We start from the raw sequence: 16970 nt of genomic DNA, 5'->3' as shown, positions 1-16970 counted from the left end.
GACACCATGCTAAATCATTGTCACTGTCACTGTCCTCCCGTTGTTCATCGATTTGCTCGAGTGGGCCCAGTAACGTCTCCATTGGAGACTTCGTTGTTACTGTGTTTGGTATATTGAATACATCACGGGTAGCTTGCCAGGCTCTGCTGTGTGGGCAAGATACTCTCGGTAGCTTGCTGGGCTCTCTGAGAGGGGCGGAGGAATCGAACTCGGGTTGGCCATGTTGGTTGCGTGCAAGGCAAATGCCTTACTGCTGTGCTATCGCTCCAGCCCCATGCTAAATCAGTACATATAATTCTTTTAAAACTTTAATAAGATGAAAAAATTGTAACACAGCTACTTTTAAACAAACAGCATAAGCTCATATAGTGAATCAGTAGTAGAGCCCAGATTTGTAAAGACCATTATATTGTATCAGTTCCCTAATGAAACATAGTAAAGTGTAACTGAAAAATTTAAGGAGGCAATGCTTAAATGAGACTTGTTCCATCTGTAATACTTAAATTTTTATAAAAATATATTTAAGATTGAGAATAAACCAACTTAGAATATTTGATTACAAATCAAATAAATTTGAACCATTTTGAAATAAACATTTTTCTCATAAAGAAATATACATGCCCATGTGTCTTCATTAATGAATTTTCCCAAGATTTTAGAAATAATAACAAACTTACACAAATGCTACCAGAGGGGAAAGTGTGTTTGGAAATGGGGTGAAACAACTGTTAAATTGTTTTATGATGCCTGCATAGCATTTTACTGTAACATGACAGACATCTGAAGAAAAAGTTACACAGCAGGCTGAAAGACAGCACATTGGATAAGATGCTTGCCTTCTACACAGCCCTGACACTTCACATGGGCCCCTGAAGCCTGCCAGAAGTAAGCTGAGAACATCCAGGAGTGGTTCAAGCCTTCTGTCCCAAGGAAAAAAGTTACAAAGCAATATTGTTTGTAAGCATCAGATATAAAAAGCCTCAACATCAGCATCTCAAACCCAATAATAAAGATAATAATAGTTCATGCTTAAGCTGCATTTTTTCTAAAATGACATGAAAAGATGTTCATCATCTCTTATCATTAGAGAAATGCAAATAAAAGTACAATAAATATTACTTTACACCTGGTGAAGATAACTATTATCCAAAAGATAACAAACAAGGGTTGGCAAGGATGTAGAAATAAGGGAACCCTTTATACTGCTAAGGGATGAGGAATGTAAATTGGCATAGTTATTATGGAACATAGTATTAAAAGGAGAAATTCCATGCAACCCAGTTATCCCACTTTTGGTTAATAACTTCAAAATATAAAAACACAAAATCAAAGAGATATATGCACCCACATGTTTAATGCAGCATTATTCATCATGGCTAAGAAATAAAACTAAGAATCTATGGTTAGATGACTGGCAAAAGTTGTGGCATATGTATATAGTAAAAAAGATGTTAAAGTAACAAAAACTAAAGCAAAAACAGAAGAATCCAGCCATTTTCAACTATATGGATAGACCTCGAAAGTACCATGCTAAGTGATGCAAGTCAGATGGAGAATGACACTGCATGATTTCACTCCTGTGTGGCACAGGAAAACAAAATAAATGAATTTACTAGATTAAACAAAGCTATGCCTTTGGATTATAAGAGCAAATTAGTGGTTATTAAGAGGGATGAGGAAAGGAGAACCATACAGGGTGCTGGGGATTGAACCTTGGTCAGCCATATGGCAGGCAAGTACCCTACCAACCATCTCCTATCTCTCTGGCTTCCTCCTGCCCCAAATAATCTTTCCCTACCCACCCACCCACTTTCTTTCTTTCTCTCTCTTCTTTATTTGTCCTTTCCTCCCTCTTTTACCCTCCCTCCTTCCATTCCTCTCCCTCTTCTTTCATTCCTTCCCTCCCTTCCTACTGTCTTTCCTCTTTTCCTTCTCTCTTTTTTGGTTTTTGGGCAACACTCAGATGTACTCAAGCCATATTGGGTGCCAGGGACTGAATCCAGGTCAGCCACATGCCAGGCAAGTGCCCTACCAGTTATCATGCCAAGTAAATGCCCTACCAGTTATCTATCACTCTCTCTCTTTTCTTTCACTGTGTTCCCTTCCTCTCGGGTTTTTGTGCTACAACCAGCTGTACTCAAGCTTTACACCTGTCTCTCTGCTTAGGGATTACTCCTGAAGGGCTTGGGAGACCACAAGGAGTGCCATGGATCAAATCTGGGTTGGTTGAGTGAAAGGGAACCAACCCTACATGCTAAACTATGGCTCTGGCCCCAGACCTATTTTTGCTAGCTCCATTCAACATCCTTTCATTATGGCCACACCCTCTTCTGCATCTATTCAAGGCTTCAGAAGGAGTTACAAGTCCTGAGAACAGATATGACAGGGAGTGAATGAGGCTCTTATCAGAATGCAAGGAAATTAGGCTAAATCAAGAGTAATTATTTCACAAGATGCTGAGTAAGCATGACAGAAGAAATGATACTGACAATCCTTATCAAGAATCTATAAACTAATTATCCATGTTAATATACTGAAGAAACAAGAACTTTTAAAAAAGTTATCCAGTATAATTGGAAAAGGAAGAAAGGTATTAATTTGAGTTAAAAAACATAACCTATTATAGGACCAGAATGATAATACAGTAGGTAGAGTGTTCAAAAATCAAAACAAAAAAAGAACCCAATATAATGGGATAAAAACTATGGGGCTAAAATTTGTCTAAATACTAAGAACATTGCAATAAAAGAGCAATAGTAAGAACTACCCTCATATGCTTGATTGGAAAAATGATTCATTCTAATAAAAGGTACGTTATATATGATGGTCCATATGACAAATAATTTCTGCTTCAATTCATATTTTATACTAAGTAATTTAAAGAAACATTAAATCATACTTTGCAATAATGATACATGTTGGCAGTCTAGAAATTTTAATTACAATCAATATGTATTAGTTCACTGCTCTCAATCACAAATGTCTACTTGAGGTATATCTGCAATGAGGAATTTATAACTTCCCTTTGCAAAATTTATATAAGATGCAGTCTTTCATTGGTTATTTCCTTAAAATCAGTTTCCACTTTTGATGCTCTTTAGTTTGAGTTGATGGTAATCTCTAGAGCAAAAAGACTTGTTCTCCTATTTCAGCCTGTGATAAATGAAACCTTTCCTTGATCCAGTTGATGCATTTATCACTCTCAGGGTAAATAGGAAGAAAGCCATCATCAACTATCTTTAAACACAGACTATCTTGAATGTTCAACAAGACAGTTGACAGAAGCAGCTAAAAATCTTTCCCAACTGCTTAAGGATGGTTCGGATTTTCTCCACCCTTTTGCAGCGTCTCTGTTGTGCATAATTTTAAACACAGAATATTTTCTTTTCCCTCACCTTGGTATCTGACCACAACCCACATGTTATAAGGGGGGGTGAGGAAACGCTACCTTTAAATAATTTTAAGTCTACAGAAAAACATCATACTTTAAAAATGATAGCACTGTATAGCACTGTCCTCCCACTGTTCATCGATTTGCTCGAGCGGGCACAAGTAACATCTCCATTGTGAGACTTGTTACTGGTTTTGGCATATCAAATACCTCACAGTTAGGTTGCTAGGCTTTGTCATGCGGGTGTGATACTCTCGATAGCATGCTGGGCTCTCCAGAGGGGTGGAGGAGTCTAACTGGGGTCCGCCCCTGTCGGCTGTGTGCAAGACAAGCGACTTGTCACTGTGCTCAGCCCTTAAAAATGATACAAAAGAAAAAAGATACAAAATTCCGCAACATTTTGGTTCCTGTGGTCTCCTTTAAAGAAAGCTTGCTTAAAAAGTCAATCAGTAATATTTTCCCTCATTCTCTGAGACTATGTGGCAGTTGAGTAATCATGTAGGCTGCTCTAAAAATGTATGTGTCTGGTTAATTTAGGCAGTTTATTTTGATAGCATTCACCTCTTTTTGATTATAGCAGGTGTTTCAAGGATAAATTTTCTGAAAATTGTATTTTGTTTAAACAACAGCAGCATGTACATTTATGGCCTTACTATATTAAAAAACATTTATTGTCTGGCAGCAATAGATACAATTATAAACATTTGTGACAGTAATTGGAGCTATTACTCTTGCATGGAGCCTCATGGAGACCAACTTATTGCCACCTGTATTTACATTTGTTACTGGTAATTGTAAAAGCGGTACTTTTAAAAAATTGGTGCTTACTTTTTAAAAATGCTATGAATATTTATCAACAAAAGTCCTGTCTACCAGAAAAAATCCATAGAAATTATGTGATTTCTTCATTATTCAAATAAGAGGCAGAATACCATTTAAAAAACTAATACATAAAATGTATTCCTACAGGCTCACCCACAGAATACATCATTTTTTTGGTGGATATTAGAATTTTATTAATATTGTCTATCCAGTAACTCGTGTACAAGTTAAGAAATATTTTTATTCCCAAATTATAACAACTTATAAACACCTACAGGTGAAAATTATTTACAAAGCTAAATTTAATTAACACTCCCTTACACTGCATCCAATATAGTGATGGCAGAAGGTCAAAGTAAGTTAGTCTTTCCACTGCGTTTTGGAATGAGAAAAATACCATTTACTGCTTCCAGACACAAAAAAGCCTATCATTGTACATTTCTGCAGGATTTGGCTTCCCATTTGAAGAGACTTAGATCTAATATAGCAATTCTGTGGTCCCTCCAGGTTCATTTAAATGGAATTCCACCTGCTGATTAATGAAGGCCTCTCTCCTCCCTGTTAGGTTTTAGCTTTCACTGTGCCTAGAGAGCCCAAGGGCTCAAGACTATTGCAATGATTCCATCCTTAGCACAATGATTCTTCCCGAAAGGTTTCCTGTGGTGAATTACCCAAGGCAATACCTGTATGGTTTATTTACGTTAAAACAAAATCCAATTGCTTGAAGTTGAAATTTAAAGTTTAAGGTTCTTTTAACAGCTGCATCCTGAGAAAGTCAGACACTGAAGAATAGGTAAGATATAAGAAAGCAGTTCAGCAAATCAAAGATTTGAAATAATTAGAAACATGCTATAGTACTGCCAAAGCCTTAAAAAAAATCTCCGTCTAAATTCCTTATAATGAGCCTGAAGATTTACATAATGACTAAAGACATTTGGTGGAATGAAGGGGTACCTAGCCAACTATCTTTTGAAATAACAAAGCAGGAATCATTTAATTATAATTCAGAAAATAGTTTAAGTCATTAATCAAATTTTTAATTACAATATCCACAGGGCATTAAAGCATGATAGAACATTTGCTCAGTGCATTAAACACCTAATATTAAACCATTACAATATTATAAAGTATTGGGAATAAGTAAAGTATAACTGAGGCAATGGGTCTATGGAAGGTGGGGGTATCAGATGGGATGTCGCTGGGACAATGGTAGAAGGAAATGAATACTCTAGTGGAGGAGTGTGGTGTAAAAACATTTTATGCACAAAACTCTACCATTCATAGTACTGCAAATCATGGTGCCTAAAATTAAATTAAAAATAAAAAACCCAAATTTCATTCCTCCTGTTCTTATTTGTGGGGAAAAGAAATAATTATTGTTTTCTGTGTTTATATTGTGTTAAAAATCCCTGCCAAAAAAATTATTCTCCTGATAAAGACCGATCATTTAAAAAGTTACTTTCCTTTGGTTCAGTGAATGAAGTTGAGAAAAAACTGCATATACAGACAATAGATAACAGACAGACCATCACAGAACACAGATCAGAGCCCTGATCACAACCTGAAGCAAACAGTCTAGGAAACTAAACCCAACTCTCTAGTCAAAACGGCTACTGGCTTTCCTAGTTTGTCATCCATCTTCCAATATAGGATTTAAACAAACAAAACCAAATCTTCTAACCAATTGCATAGGAGGTCCTCTTCCTAGTCTGAACCAAATTTCTAGTGATATATGAAATTCTTTTCACAGATGAGGAGTCTGAGGAACAAACTGATGATTAATAGTATCCCATAGGGTTCAACAGCTCATAAATGATGGAGGCAAGATTTGTACTCAAGCAACTTGGATTTAGAATGTATACTCTGAACTGGTATGCTAGATTGCCACTAATAAAATAGGTAAGCCACAAGATGATAGTTTCATATATCCTGTAACTTGCTGGGCAAAGGCAAGTTACTTAGCTACTCTTGTTTTAAGTTACCTCACCTGTAGTAAAAGGGACCTTTCACTCATAGGGTGGTGAGTTAAATGTGACTAAAAATCAAATGAGTTAATATGCGTAAGAGCTAACTAAGAATAGTATTTGGCACACATTCTATGATTTGTCAGTTCTTACTATCATCATATATCTATATGTGCATATGTACATACACATATATATACACATACTTTTATTATGGAAAGAACTTAAAGTATTTGTCAAAGTGATATGAGTCTAATAAAATCTCATGTAAGGATAGAAGGCTGATTCTTGTAAATACTCCCTTAAATGATGTAGGTAGTAGAATATAAATTTGTAAAGTTTTCCTTAATACTCATATAAGCCCCAAATATAAGTGATATAACAGAATATGATATCACTATAATAATGATGTAGTACTGTAGCACTGTTCTCCCATTGTTCATCGATTTGCTTGAGCGGGTTCCAGTAACGTCTCCATTGTGAAACGTGTTGTTACTCTTACTGGCATATTGAATATGCCATGGGGAGCTTGCCAGACTGCATGCGAGCGGGATACTCTCGGTAGCATGCCGGGCTCTCTGAGAAGAATGGAGGAATTAAACCCAGGTTGGCGGCATGCAAGGCCAATGCCCTACCCACCGTGCTATCACTCCAGCCCAATAATGATGTAATATAACAAATATGAACACTTGTCACCTATTAACTATGTGCCAGACACTATTCTTGTTGCTTTGCAACAATTCCCATAATGCTACAAGGAACAAAGAGAAAAACTTCATACACAGAGGTAGAGTAGCTTTCCCTGGTTTCCATGGTTTAGTGGTATAACTATGAAAGCTGGGGCCAAAGAGTGGCATAGGACATAGGCTCTAGATACTCAGCATCTTCATGTCTCACACAATTCATTTAGGTTTCTGAGACTACTGTTTAATAAACCAATAATTGATAATGAAAACAAATGTTCAGTTGCTTGCTTCTATTTTATAGCATATTGTCTGAAGTTCCTCCTTTTAAAATACTGTTATATACTTTTATAATTAAAAATATTTTTTGTTTTACAAGATTCAGTAGAATAATTCTTGACTAGTTACAGATTTTTGTAGTCTATGTTTAAGCACAGATGTTTGATCTTAATTTAAATTCCACCGGAGAAGATAAGTAACACTTGTGGGAATAACTTGTTGGGACAACTATTGGCTCTAATAAAGAACAATTTAAAAAGAGCCAAACAGAACAGGGCAAAGAAGAAAAAATAGTGGTTAAGGAACAAAAATTACAAGTTGTAGAGTTACAGAATATCAACATTACTCATGTGCCTTATGTTTACCCTAGTTCAGGGACTCTCAGACTATCCTTCTATGACACTGACTCCTATATCATATATTTATATTCATAACTGAGAAATTAACAGATGAATGACCTAGAATTTGGCAGAAATTCTGACTCTCTTGGCAGAATTTCTGATTGCCTTTAGACACAATATTCCAAGTTGGAAAACATCTATTTCAAGAACAAAAAATTGTATTTTTATACAAAATTCTATGAGTATATGGCCCTGGAAGTAATCATCAGGGCCATTTCCTATAACCAACTTTAAAGAAGAAACTATTAATATAGCATGACATGATAGAAATTTTTCTCGTCAGTGTAGAACATGTTATTTGTACTTTTGGCAATATATTTATTTTCTCAGTTTTAATTTGTTTAAATTAATTTTAAAATTTATTCTCATTTTCTGAGCACTAGCAATAGGAAGTGGTGCCAAAAACAAGGACATGCTATCCAGTAATAAAAAGCCTAATTACAACACTATGAAGACTGTATTAAATAAAATATTGATATATGATAGAATCTTATCAAACAAGTATACTATAATATGACAAAAGAACAGAAAAGATGTGCTTTTGTATAAATCATATAATGATGTAGAAAAGGAATAAATTAAATTTTAAGGAAAATAAAAAAAAATAATCTAGTACCAAATAAAGCTACCCATGATGTATTCAATATGCCAAACACAGTAACAACAAGTCTCACAATGGAGATGTTACTGGGCCCTCTTGAGCAAACTGATGAGCAACGGGAGGACAGTGCTATAGTGCTACCAAATAAATACAAAATTTAACTAACATAAAATAATTTTACAAAAAAGCTCAAATCTCTGTCTCTCAGAGAGAGCACGCACGAGAGAAGAAAAGTGCCTGCTATAGAGGCAGGCCTGAGGGTGGTGGGTGATGGGAAGGAACCCCGGGACACTAGTGCTTGGAAATGTACGTTAGTGGAGGGACAGGTGTTGGATCACTGTATGACAACTGAAACCCAATCATGAACAGCTTTGTATGGGTTATTGGATCACTATATGACTGAAACCTAATCATGAACACTTTTTATCTCACAGTGATCCAAAAGAAAAAAAAAGGTTATAATATAAAAGAATATACAAATGAAGGCTTTTTATTACTCATCTCCATATTGCCATACTACTTAAAAACAAATGACAGTGACCAGTAATAGGATACACTGATCTCAAAATAATCCCCCCGAACACATGGGAAAGCCTGGCAAGCTACCCGTGACATATTCGATACAAACAACAGTAACTAGTGTCACAATGGAGACATTACTGGGCCCGCTCGAGCAAAATTGATGAACAATGGGAGGAGAGTTATAGTGACAGTGACTCCCCCCAAACACAAAATGAAGCTGAGATAGAGAAATACTTAGCTGGCAGGATCAGTTTTATATCTCTTCCTTATTATTTAGCTGAAACCCTGCGAAAATTTCAAGGTGTAGGTTTCATATCCATCATCACCAATAGAATCCAAAACGGTATCCAGAGACAACTGCATGCTAACTCTTTTCCCTTTACATAATCCACTTTTCTCATTATATCCTAATTAGCACAGTGGGCAGGGCGTTTGCCTTGCAAGTGGCCGACCCGTCCAACCCGAGTTTGATTCCTCTGCCCCTCTCTGAGAGCCCGGCAAGCTACCGAGAAGTATCTCGCCTGTACGGCAAAGTCTGGTAAGCTCCCTGTGATGTATTCAATATGCCAAACACAGTAACAACAGGTCTTACGATGGAGATGTTACTGGGCCCACTTGAGCAAATCAATGAACAATGGGAGGACAGTGCTACAGTGCAGTGCTATCCTAATTGCAGTATATTAGCACAGTAAATACATCTATTCACACCAAGACAGTTGACAATCTTGTGGCAACCCCCAAACAGACACCAAGAAGCATTAAATGGGGATAGAACCCTGTTTACATAGGGGGAAGAAAAGCCTGAAAAACCGCAGGAAACTCATGAATAGACCTCCTATTTTATATATAATAAAAAATGATCACAAAAGCTCAGTGGAACCCTCTTAAATCATCAGCAGGGTCATGTCCCTTTTGTTGAAGAACTGATTGACTCCAGCAATACATGCTCAATACATCCTATTTTTCCTTAGTTGGGGGCCCTACCATAATCAAACTTCTTTACTTTTGGCTGAAATAGCAACCATTGGAAGGGTATAAGGAGACCATATGAAAACTCATATGAAAAAGAAAAAAGAAAATAATAGGTAACCAGACAATTTTATTTCTGAGATATAAGACATAGATTTCTATTCATTAGCCCCTTATGTTTTCAAATTAATATAAAACCTAATTCTTAAATATTTTGAAAAATTATCTTAAAGTTGTATCCCCATGTGCAACAAAGAAAATATTTCATGAATTAGTAGGCATACAGTTCTTTTATAGAAGAATTCTGTAAAACCTTTTACAGAATTATTGACCTTTTACTGTAAAGATAAAATAAAAATATTTAAATTGTCTAAAGGGCCGGAGCGATAGCAGAGCAGGTAGGGCGTTTGCCTTGCACGTGGCCAACCTAGGTTTGATTCCTCCGGCCCTCTCAGAGAGCCTGGCAAGCTACAGAGAGTATTCGGTCTGCTAAGCAAAGACTGGCAAACTCCCCGTGGTGTATTAGATATGCCAAAAACAGTAACAACAAGTCTCACAATGGAGACGTTACTGGTGCCTGCTCAAGCAAATCAATGAACAATGGGAGGAGAGAGCTACAGTGCTATATTGTCTAAAATTTCATTTAAAAGAAATTTGATGTTTTGTTACACTAGCAATAGGTTTGATTTGTAATTGGTGCCATATAGTATGGGCTAAGTGTTCAACTTTCAACATATTTATTACTCCCAAATAAGCAGCTCATTTAGTTTTCTAAGCACTTAGGATTTTGATGACCACAATACTTTTTGTTTTTTTTCTGGCCCAGGGAAATTCCTGGGGATTCTTGACCAATAAGGTAGATGGTTCAATGCAAGGGCCTGAGGGTGTGGTTCAGCTCTAGTGCTGTGACCAGGTCACCACGCTGTTACTGTGGGGTTTTCATGGCGAAGCTCAGGGGCTTCCGGGAGCATATGCTATCAAGATGACCAGGTGGCACCTGAAACTTACACATAAAGCATGTACCTTCGCCTCTTAACTATCTCTCCAGCTCAAAATTCTTTATTTCTTGAGTCAATTATTTCTATTATGTGGAAATCAATGACCAGGTTTATAAAAACACTCCTGAAATCCTAAAAGGTATTACTTGATATACTTGGTTTTAAGAGTTTACTGAAACAATAATAACAAACTAAGCTTACTTTCAAATGGAATTAAAAAGGAACTTGAGGGATAGTACATGGGTTAAGGTGCTTTCTTTGCATATACCTGACACCGGTTTGATCTCTGGACCACAGATGCTTCCCCCAGCACTGCTAGCAGTAAGCTCTGAGCCCAGCCAGGTGTGATCCCAAAACTTCCCCCAAATGAAGAAATTTTAAAAATGACCATAAGAATTTTCAACTATACACTTATTTTAAATTTCTGAAAATCAAAATAGTGACTTTTAATGAGAATTTCTACAGATAAAAACCAGGAATTAAAATTATCTGTCACTCATCTGCAATTGTTTGTTCATTGCAGCACTCTTTATAATAGCCAGAATCTGGAAAAAACCTGAGTGCCTGAGAACAGATGACTGGTTAAAGAAACTTTGGTACATTTACACAATGGAGTACTATGTAGCTGTTAGAAAAGATGGAGTTATGAAATTTACATACAAGTGGTACTACATGGAAAGTATCATGTTAAGCGAAATGAATCAGAAAGTGCGGGATAGACATAGAAAGATTGCATTCATCTGGGGAACATAAAGCAACAAAGTGGGAGACTAACACCCAGGAGTGGCTGAGATTAGTACCAGGAATTCTGCTCCATGACCTGGAGACCAGCCACACGTGCTAGGGGAAAAGGAAGCTCAGATAGAGAAGAGAGCACCAAATAAAGGGTGTTGTGAGGACACTCCCAGGGTGGGAGAAGCATGCTAAAAGTAGTCTATAGACCAAACATGATTGCCACTCAATGCCTCTCTTGCAAAACACAGTACCCAAAAGAAGAGAGGGAGAACAAGGGGGAATACCCTGCCACAGAGGCAGGGTGGGACGGGGGGGGGGAATGGGGGGGATGCTGGGACCCGTGGTGGTGGAGGATGGGCACTGGTGGAGGGATGGGTACTTGATCGTTGTATAACTGAAACCCAAGCACAAAAATTTATGTCTATAACTGTACCTCATGGTGTTTCACTAATAAAAAAATTAAAAAATAAATAAATAAAAAATACTGACTATGAAAAAAAAATTATCTGTCACTGTCCTCCCGTTGTTCATCGATTTGCTCAAGCGGGCCCAGTAACATCTCCATCCTGAGACTTGTTGTTATTGTGTTTGGCATATTGAATGCGTAATGGGCAGCTCGCCAGGCTTTGCCGTGTGGGGTGGAAGAATCGAACCCGGCCCGGCTGGGCTGGCTGCATGCAAGGCAAACACCCTACCGCTGTGCTATCGCTCCAGCCCAAAATTATATTTTTTTATAAAAATAAATGTTATAAAATAAAAAAGTAATGTTCTATATTATACCTTCTAACAGAAATCTCATCAGTGAAGAAATTCCTATGCAAACAACAATACTCAAAAAAGTCAATACCTATCTTACCTAATAAGTTCCTATAATAAACCGGCTACAGAATCTACCACTTACCTTAGAAAAATATTTTTTCCATAGCTTTTCATAGTCTAATGAGACCTCTGCTCTCCTTATTCTACTCTAGGACTACCTAATTGTCTATGTTATTACTTCTTATCTTTTCCAGGATATAGTTCTATAAGCCCAGATTCAAATATTTTAAAAATTATTTCATGGTACTCTGAAAATACCCATATTTGTAGTATCTCTATCTGGAGGACATTTATATGACCATCTTTTTAGAATGGTCAGATATGCAGGAAGCTGGTTCTATAATTCTAGATCTTGTTTCTATCTTCTAACAATAAAAATCTTTAAGTTAATTTATATGCCTTGCTAACCCCAGGATATATTTCAATAGTACTCATGAGAATTTTGTCTAATCACTTATTTAGCTGTTATAAATTTCTTATATATAAATGGCAAGTAAAAAGGAAGCATAAACTATGTTAAACTACCCTATGCCAATTCATCTGGCATGATCCCCAAATCATTTTGAATAAACTTTTCTTAGTATTTTAGGAAATGGCACAATTTTTATCATATGTGCTAGATTATATAACACAGCTATTAGAATGTCTTGTTTTGCCACTCAGCAGAATTGTCATTTTCTAACTTTTATCAGCATGTATAAAGTAACAAAATTCTAATCCCATTCATTCACTATTCATTTAAACAAAATATAATTTCCAAGAAAATATGTCAAAAATATTTTTCAATTGCAAGAAAATATTCCTTAATCATAGAGAAACATGTTTCGAATAGTTTAAAACTTTTGGACTATATTATTCTTTCTATAGTAATTCATTAAATCTCCATCAAGACCAAATTAGAATGGTATCCCTCTGCTCTTAAATTATTCATATAATTGGGAATATTCTTGACCCTGAAATTGCCTTATGACAAACTAATTGAACAAAAGGTTCTTTCTTTTATACCTTATTGTCAGTTCTAATCGTGACTTTTAGTTGTGGTAGTACACGTTCCACTTCTAGACTCCATTCCGCAGCATCTGTTGTGGATTCCAAAATATCTTCTTGTTTGGCAGACTCACTCATATCCTAAGAAAGGAAAGATATCACAAGATTGAGAATTTATAAAAAAAAAAAGGTAAATTTTTTAAGCATTTATTTCAGCAGTACTGCACAATTTATATCAAGTATGGTAGTGTCGAAATTATAGTGGCAGTAGAAATCCTTTTCTGTCCTCCTATTCATACCAAAGAAATTAATGTGCTAACAAGTAGAACAGCAAAATAAATATATTTTCAAAAGCAGTAAATACATGATTCAACTATTTTTTAAAATTTATTTATTTCGAATACCCATCCCTTTACCAGTGCCCATTTCCCACCACCATGGATCCCAGTATCGCTCCCAACCCCTATCCCCCCCACCCCACCCTGCTTCTGTGGCAGGGCATTCCCCTCTGTTCTCTCTCTCCTTTTGGGTGTTGTGGTTTGCAAAAGAGTTAAGTCTGATTTTCAGGGACATCTCCTTATATACAAAGTGATTCAACTATTTTTATAAGAGAAAAAATTATCTTGAGATGTCAGAATGACCTCATGTTGTTAAGAGCTGGAGATATAAACACACATTTGATAAGAAAACGTTTTATTTTGAATTTCCTGTACTGAAATAACATATGTTTTGATTGGGTCAAACTATAGTGTAATTTTAAAATGTGATTTACTAAGCCTACTCAAATAGAATAGAGGCCAAATTTCAGCATTTTATTTCTGCCCTGGAGAAACATTAAAAATGATTAATACAGAAAGGGACATGAGAGAGCATAACAGTCAAATATATAAATTAAAAACAAAACAAAACATGTTTCTATAGGGCTGTATAATATGGCTTTAGATGAAGGCTTTGTATAAAGCTGACTCTGTTTGATTACAACCAGGAGAAATGGTCCCTGAGCAGAGAGCCAGGTAAACCTCTGAGTACAGTTGGGTATAGCCCAGATACAGCCCTGTCACAAACAAAACAAAACAAAATCCTCCAACAATACACATGTTTTTGAGATGAACAGGAAAAATCTGAATATAAAAGAAAAAATAATATTAAGGAATTATTAATTTTATAAATATGATATAATGGTATGGTAATTATAGTAAAAATGTTTTAATATGTATGTTGAAATATTTACAAGTAAACAGTAATACGATGTCTACAATTTATTTTAAAATACTAGGTACACAGCTGATGTTCAGTGGTGAAGCACATGCTTTGGATTCAATCCCTGGCACTTAAAGACTCAAAAAGTGATAAAATAATATTGCACACACACAAAAAAGACATAGGTGGGGGATTTTAAAGAAAGTATTACTGATAAAAATGTTAACTCCTAAAACTGGATAATAACAGTTGTATTTTTAAAATTTTCTATAATACTATTTTTTTTTAAAAAAAGACCAAATAATAAATAACCACATGTGAATTTATATCACTGAAAGACATTCATGTCATTAAAAGAAATTCACATTCTGATTGCCATTTTTTTTACAGTCACTTGAGAACACATTTAATTTGAGGGTAAAGGAAGAGGAAAAAATGCAAATATACATGAAATATACAACCAATTCCTGATTTAACTTAGAAGCATACTATTACATTAAAACTTCTTTTGTATGGCTCTGAATTTGTATTTGTATTTAGGATTTCACTTTATTTTTTCCTTAAATTTTTATTAGTGAAACACCATGAGGTACAGTTGTAGACTTACAAATTTTTGTGCTTGGGTTTCAGTTATACAATGATCGAATACCCATCCCTCCACCAGTGCCCATTCTGCACCAACACTGATCCCAGTATCCCTCCCACCCCCCATCCCACCCGACCTCTGTGGCAGGGCATTTCCTTTTGTTATCTCTCTCCTTTTGAGTGCTGTGGTTTGCAAAAGAGATATTGAGTGGCAATCATGTTCGGTCTATAGTCTACTCTCAACACGCATCTCCCATCCTGAGAGGAACCTCCCAACACCCTTTATTTGGTGCTCCCTTCTCTATCTGAGCTGCCCTAAAAGACATTTTTAAATGAAACTTCATTACACTAGTCTTCCTAATCTGGTTTAACATTAAGCAAAATAATATTAAACTGGACTTATATTGTTGTGAAACTGGTATTTCCACCAACTGTTTCTTAGGAATAGAAACTTAATCCCAATTGAGACTCTAGGACATTACAGAGGTATGGAAGCTACTCTTTTCTACTTTCTAATTTTCCTAAATAGACTAAGGGTCGTAACAGGAATATGTACTGCTTTCTGGTAAGAAAATCAGGGGGTTACAATAATTCTAATATCATTAATATAAAATGAGTGTTTTTATATATTACTACATAAATATGAATTCATTAAACTATGTTCTATTTATAAAAATAGAACTAAAACATATTGATACAAGCATTAGTTTTGGTGAAATGTGGAAACCATGAGTGAATAAAAGGCAAGATTCTATTTGCAATAACAAATTAACATTTCATTTATATTGAATGCTATAAACTTGGCCAGGTATCTTTGAAAGAGATATTTTTATTATAATATTTTACTTATTAATGCAGATATTTAAGCGTTATCCATAATATTTTATAACATAAAATTGATATTCTTTTTTTGGGATAAAACTTACTTTTACTTCAATAGGTGTATCCAGATTCTCCCCTTATGTCTTCCTTACCTCTCTTCACCCTTTTTTTTATATTTGTGGGATATATCTATTTCATGTAAATCTAAAAATTTATTAGCACAGAATTATAGACAATCTTAATTTTTAAAATTTAATACCTACAAAGAGATACTTTTTTTTTTGTTTTTGCTTTTTTTGGTCACACCTGCCTGGCAATGCTCAGGGGTCACTCCTGGCTCTGCACTCAGGAATCATTTCTGGCGGTGCTCAGGGAACCACATGGGATACTGGGAATTGAACTCACATCGGCTGCATGCAAGGCAAACACCCTACCCACTGTGCTATTGCTCCAGCCCCCAAAAGATACGTTTTTGAAAAAAATTTGCTTTGTCAATTTATCATTGATTTACAATTTTGTGGAACTTCAGGATATTAGCCATATTCAACTGTATGTTTAAGTTTCATCACCTGCACAATAAAAAAATAACAAAAAATGAGATCGATCCCCAAAATGAATAAAGAATCACTGTAAGGAAACAACAAATGGTCAAGGTTATCAGAACTGTAGATTTTTTTCTACAGAACTAATCTTACATGGGGCAGAAGAAGGGTCTTTGGGACACTGGTAGTGGGTAGCAAGTATTCTAGTGATGGGTGTGGTTTGGGAATGATATATCCATAAAACGTATAATTAGCAGTATTGTAAATCTGGAACCTTAATAAACGGATGAAAAAAAGTCAAAATTTTATTTTAAACATCAGAATACTTATTCAAAAATAGAAACTATTATTTTGAGTATTTAGTGTTATGTACAAGTATATAAACAAATTCGGGGCTATGCACGAAAACTGGATGTTCTTACATAAGAAGTTACATAAGACTATACGATAATCATAGTTCCTGGGTCTGCCAGTTGAAATCTAACCCCCTTAAGTTCTGTTAAGTAAATTTGCACTGGCACTTATAACAAGCATATGCTTAGAAAATTAAGATACTTGCATATATTGCTATTTCTAGTTTTGCATGCACTGTTATAACCAGTACTGGTACCTCTTTGCTCTCGGAGACCCAATTTTGACCCAGTCATTCT

The 16970-nt window shown here is 35.6% G+C and overlaps 1 protein-coding gene across 1 annotated transcript in view; it reads right to left on the bottom strand.

Annotated features, from left to right (window-relative positions):
- Window positions 1-16970, bottom strand: part of IFT57 (intraflagellar transport 57) — a 103671-nt gene that overhangs the window by 16958 nt on the left and 69743 nt on the right. The window contains exon 6 of the mRNA XM_056109317.1: window positions 13190-13312. Coding sequence (XP_055965292.1) covers window positions 13190-13312 — 123 coding nt within the window. The remainder of the gene's footprint in view (window positions 1-13189; window positions 13313-16970) is intronic.

This window comes from Sorex fumeus, unplaced genomic scaffold (genome assembly GCF_029834395.1).
Source record: "Sorex fumeus unplaced genomic scaffold, SorFum_2.1 ptg000265l, whole genome shotgun sequence".
Taxonomy (NCBI): domain Eukaryota; kingdom Metazoa; phylum Chordata; class Mammalia; order Eulipotyphla; family Soricidae; genus Sorex; species Sorex fumeus.
This window is presented reverse-complemented; position numbering and strand designations above follow the sequence as displayed.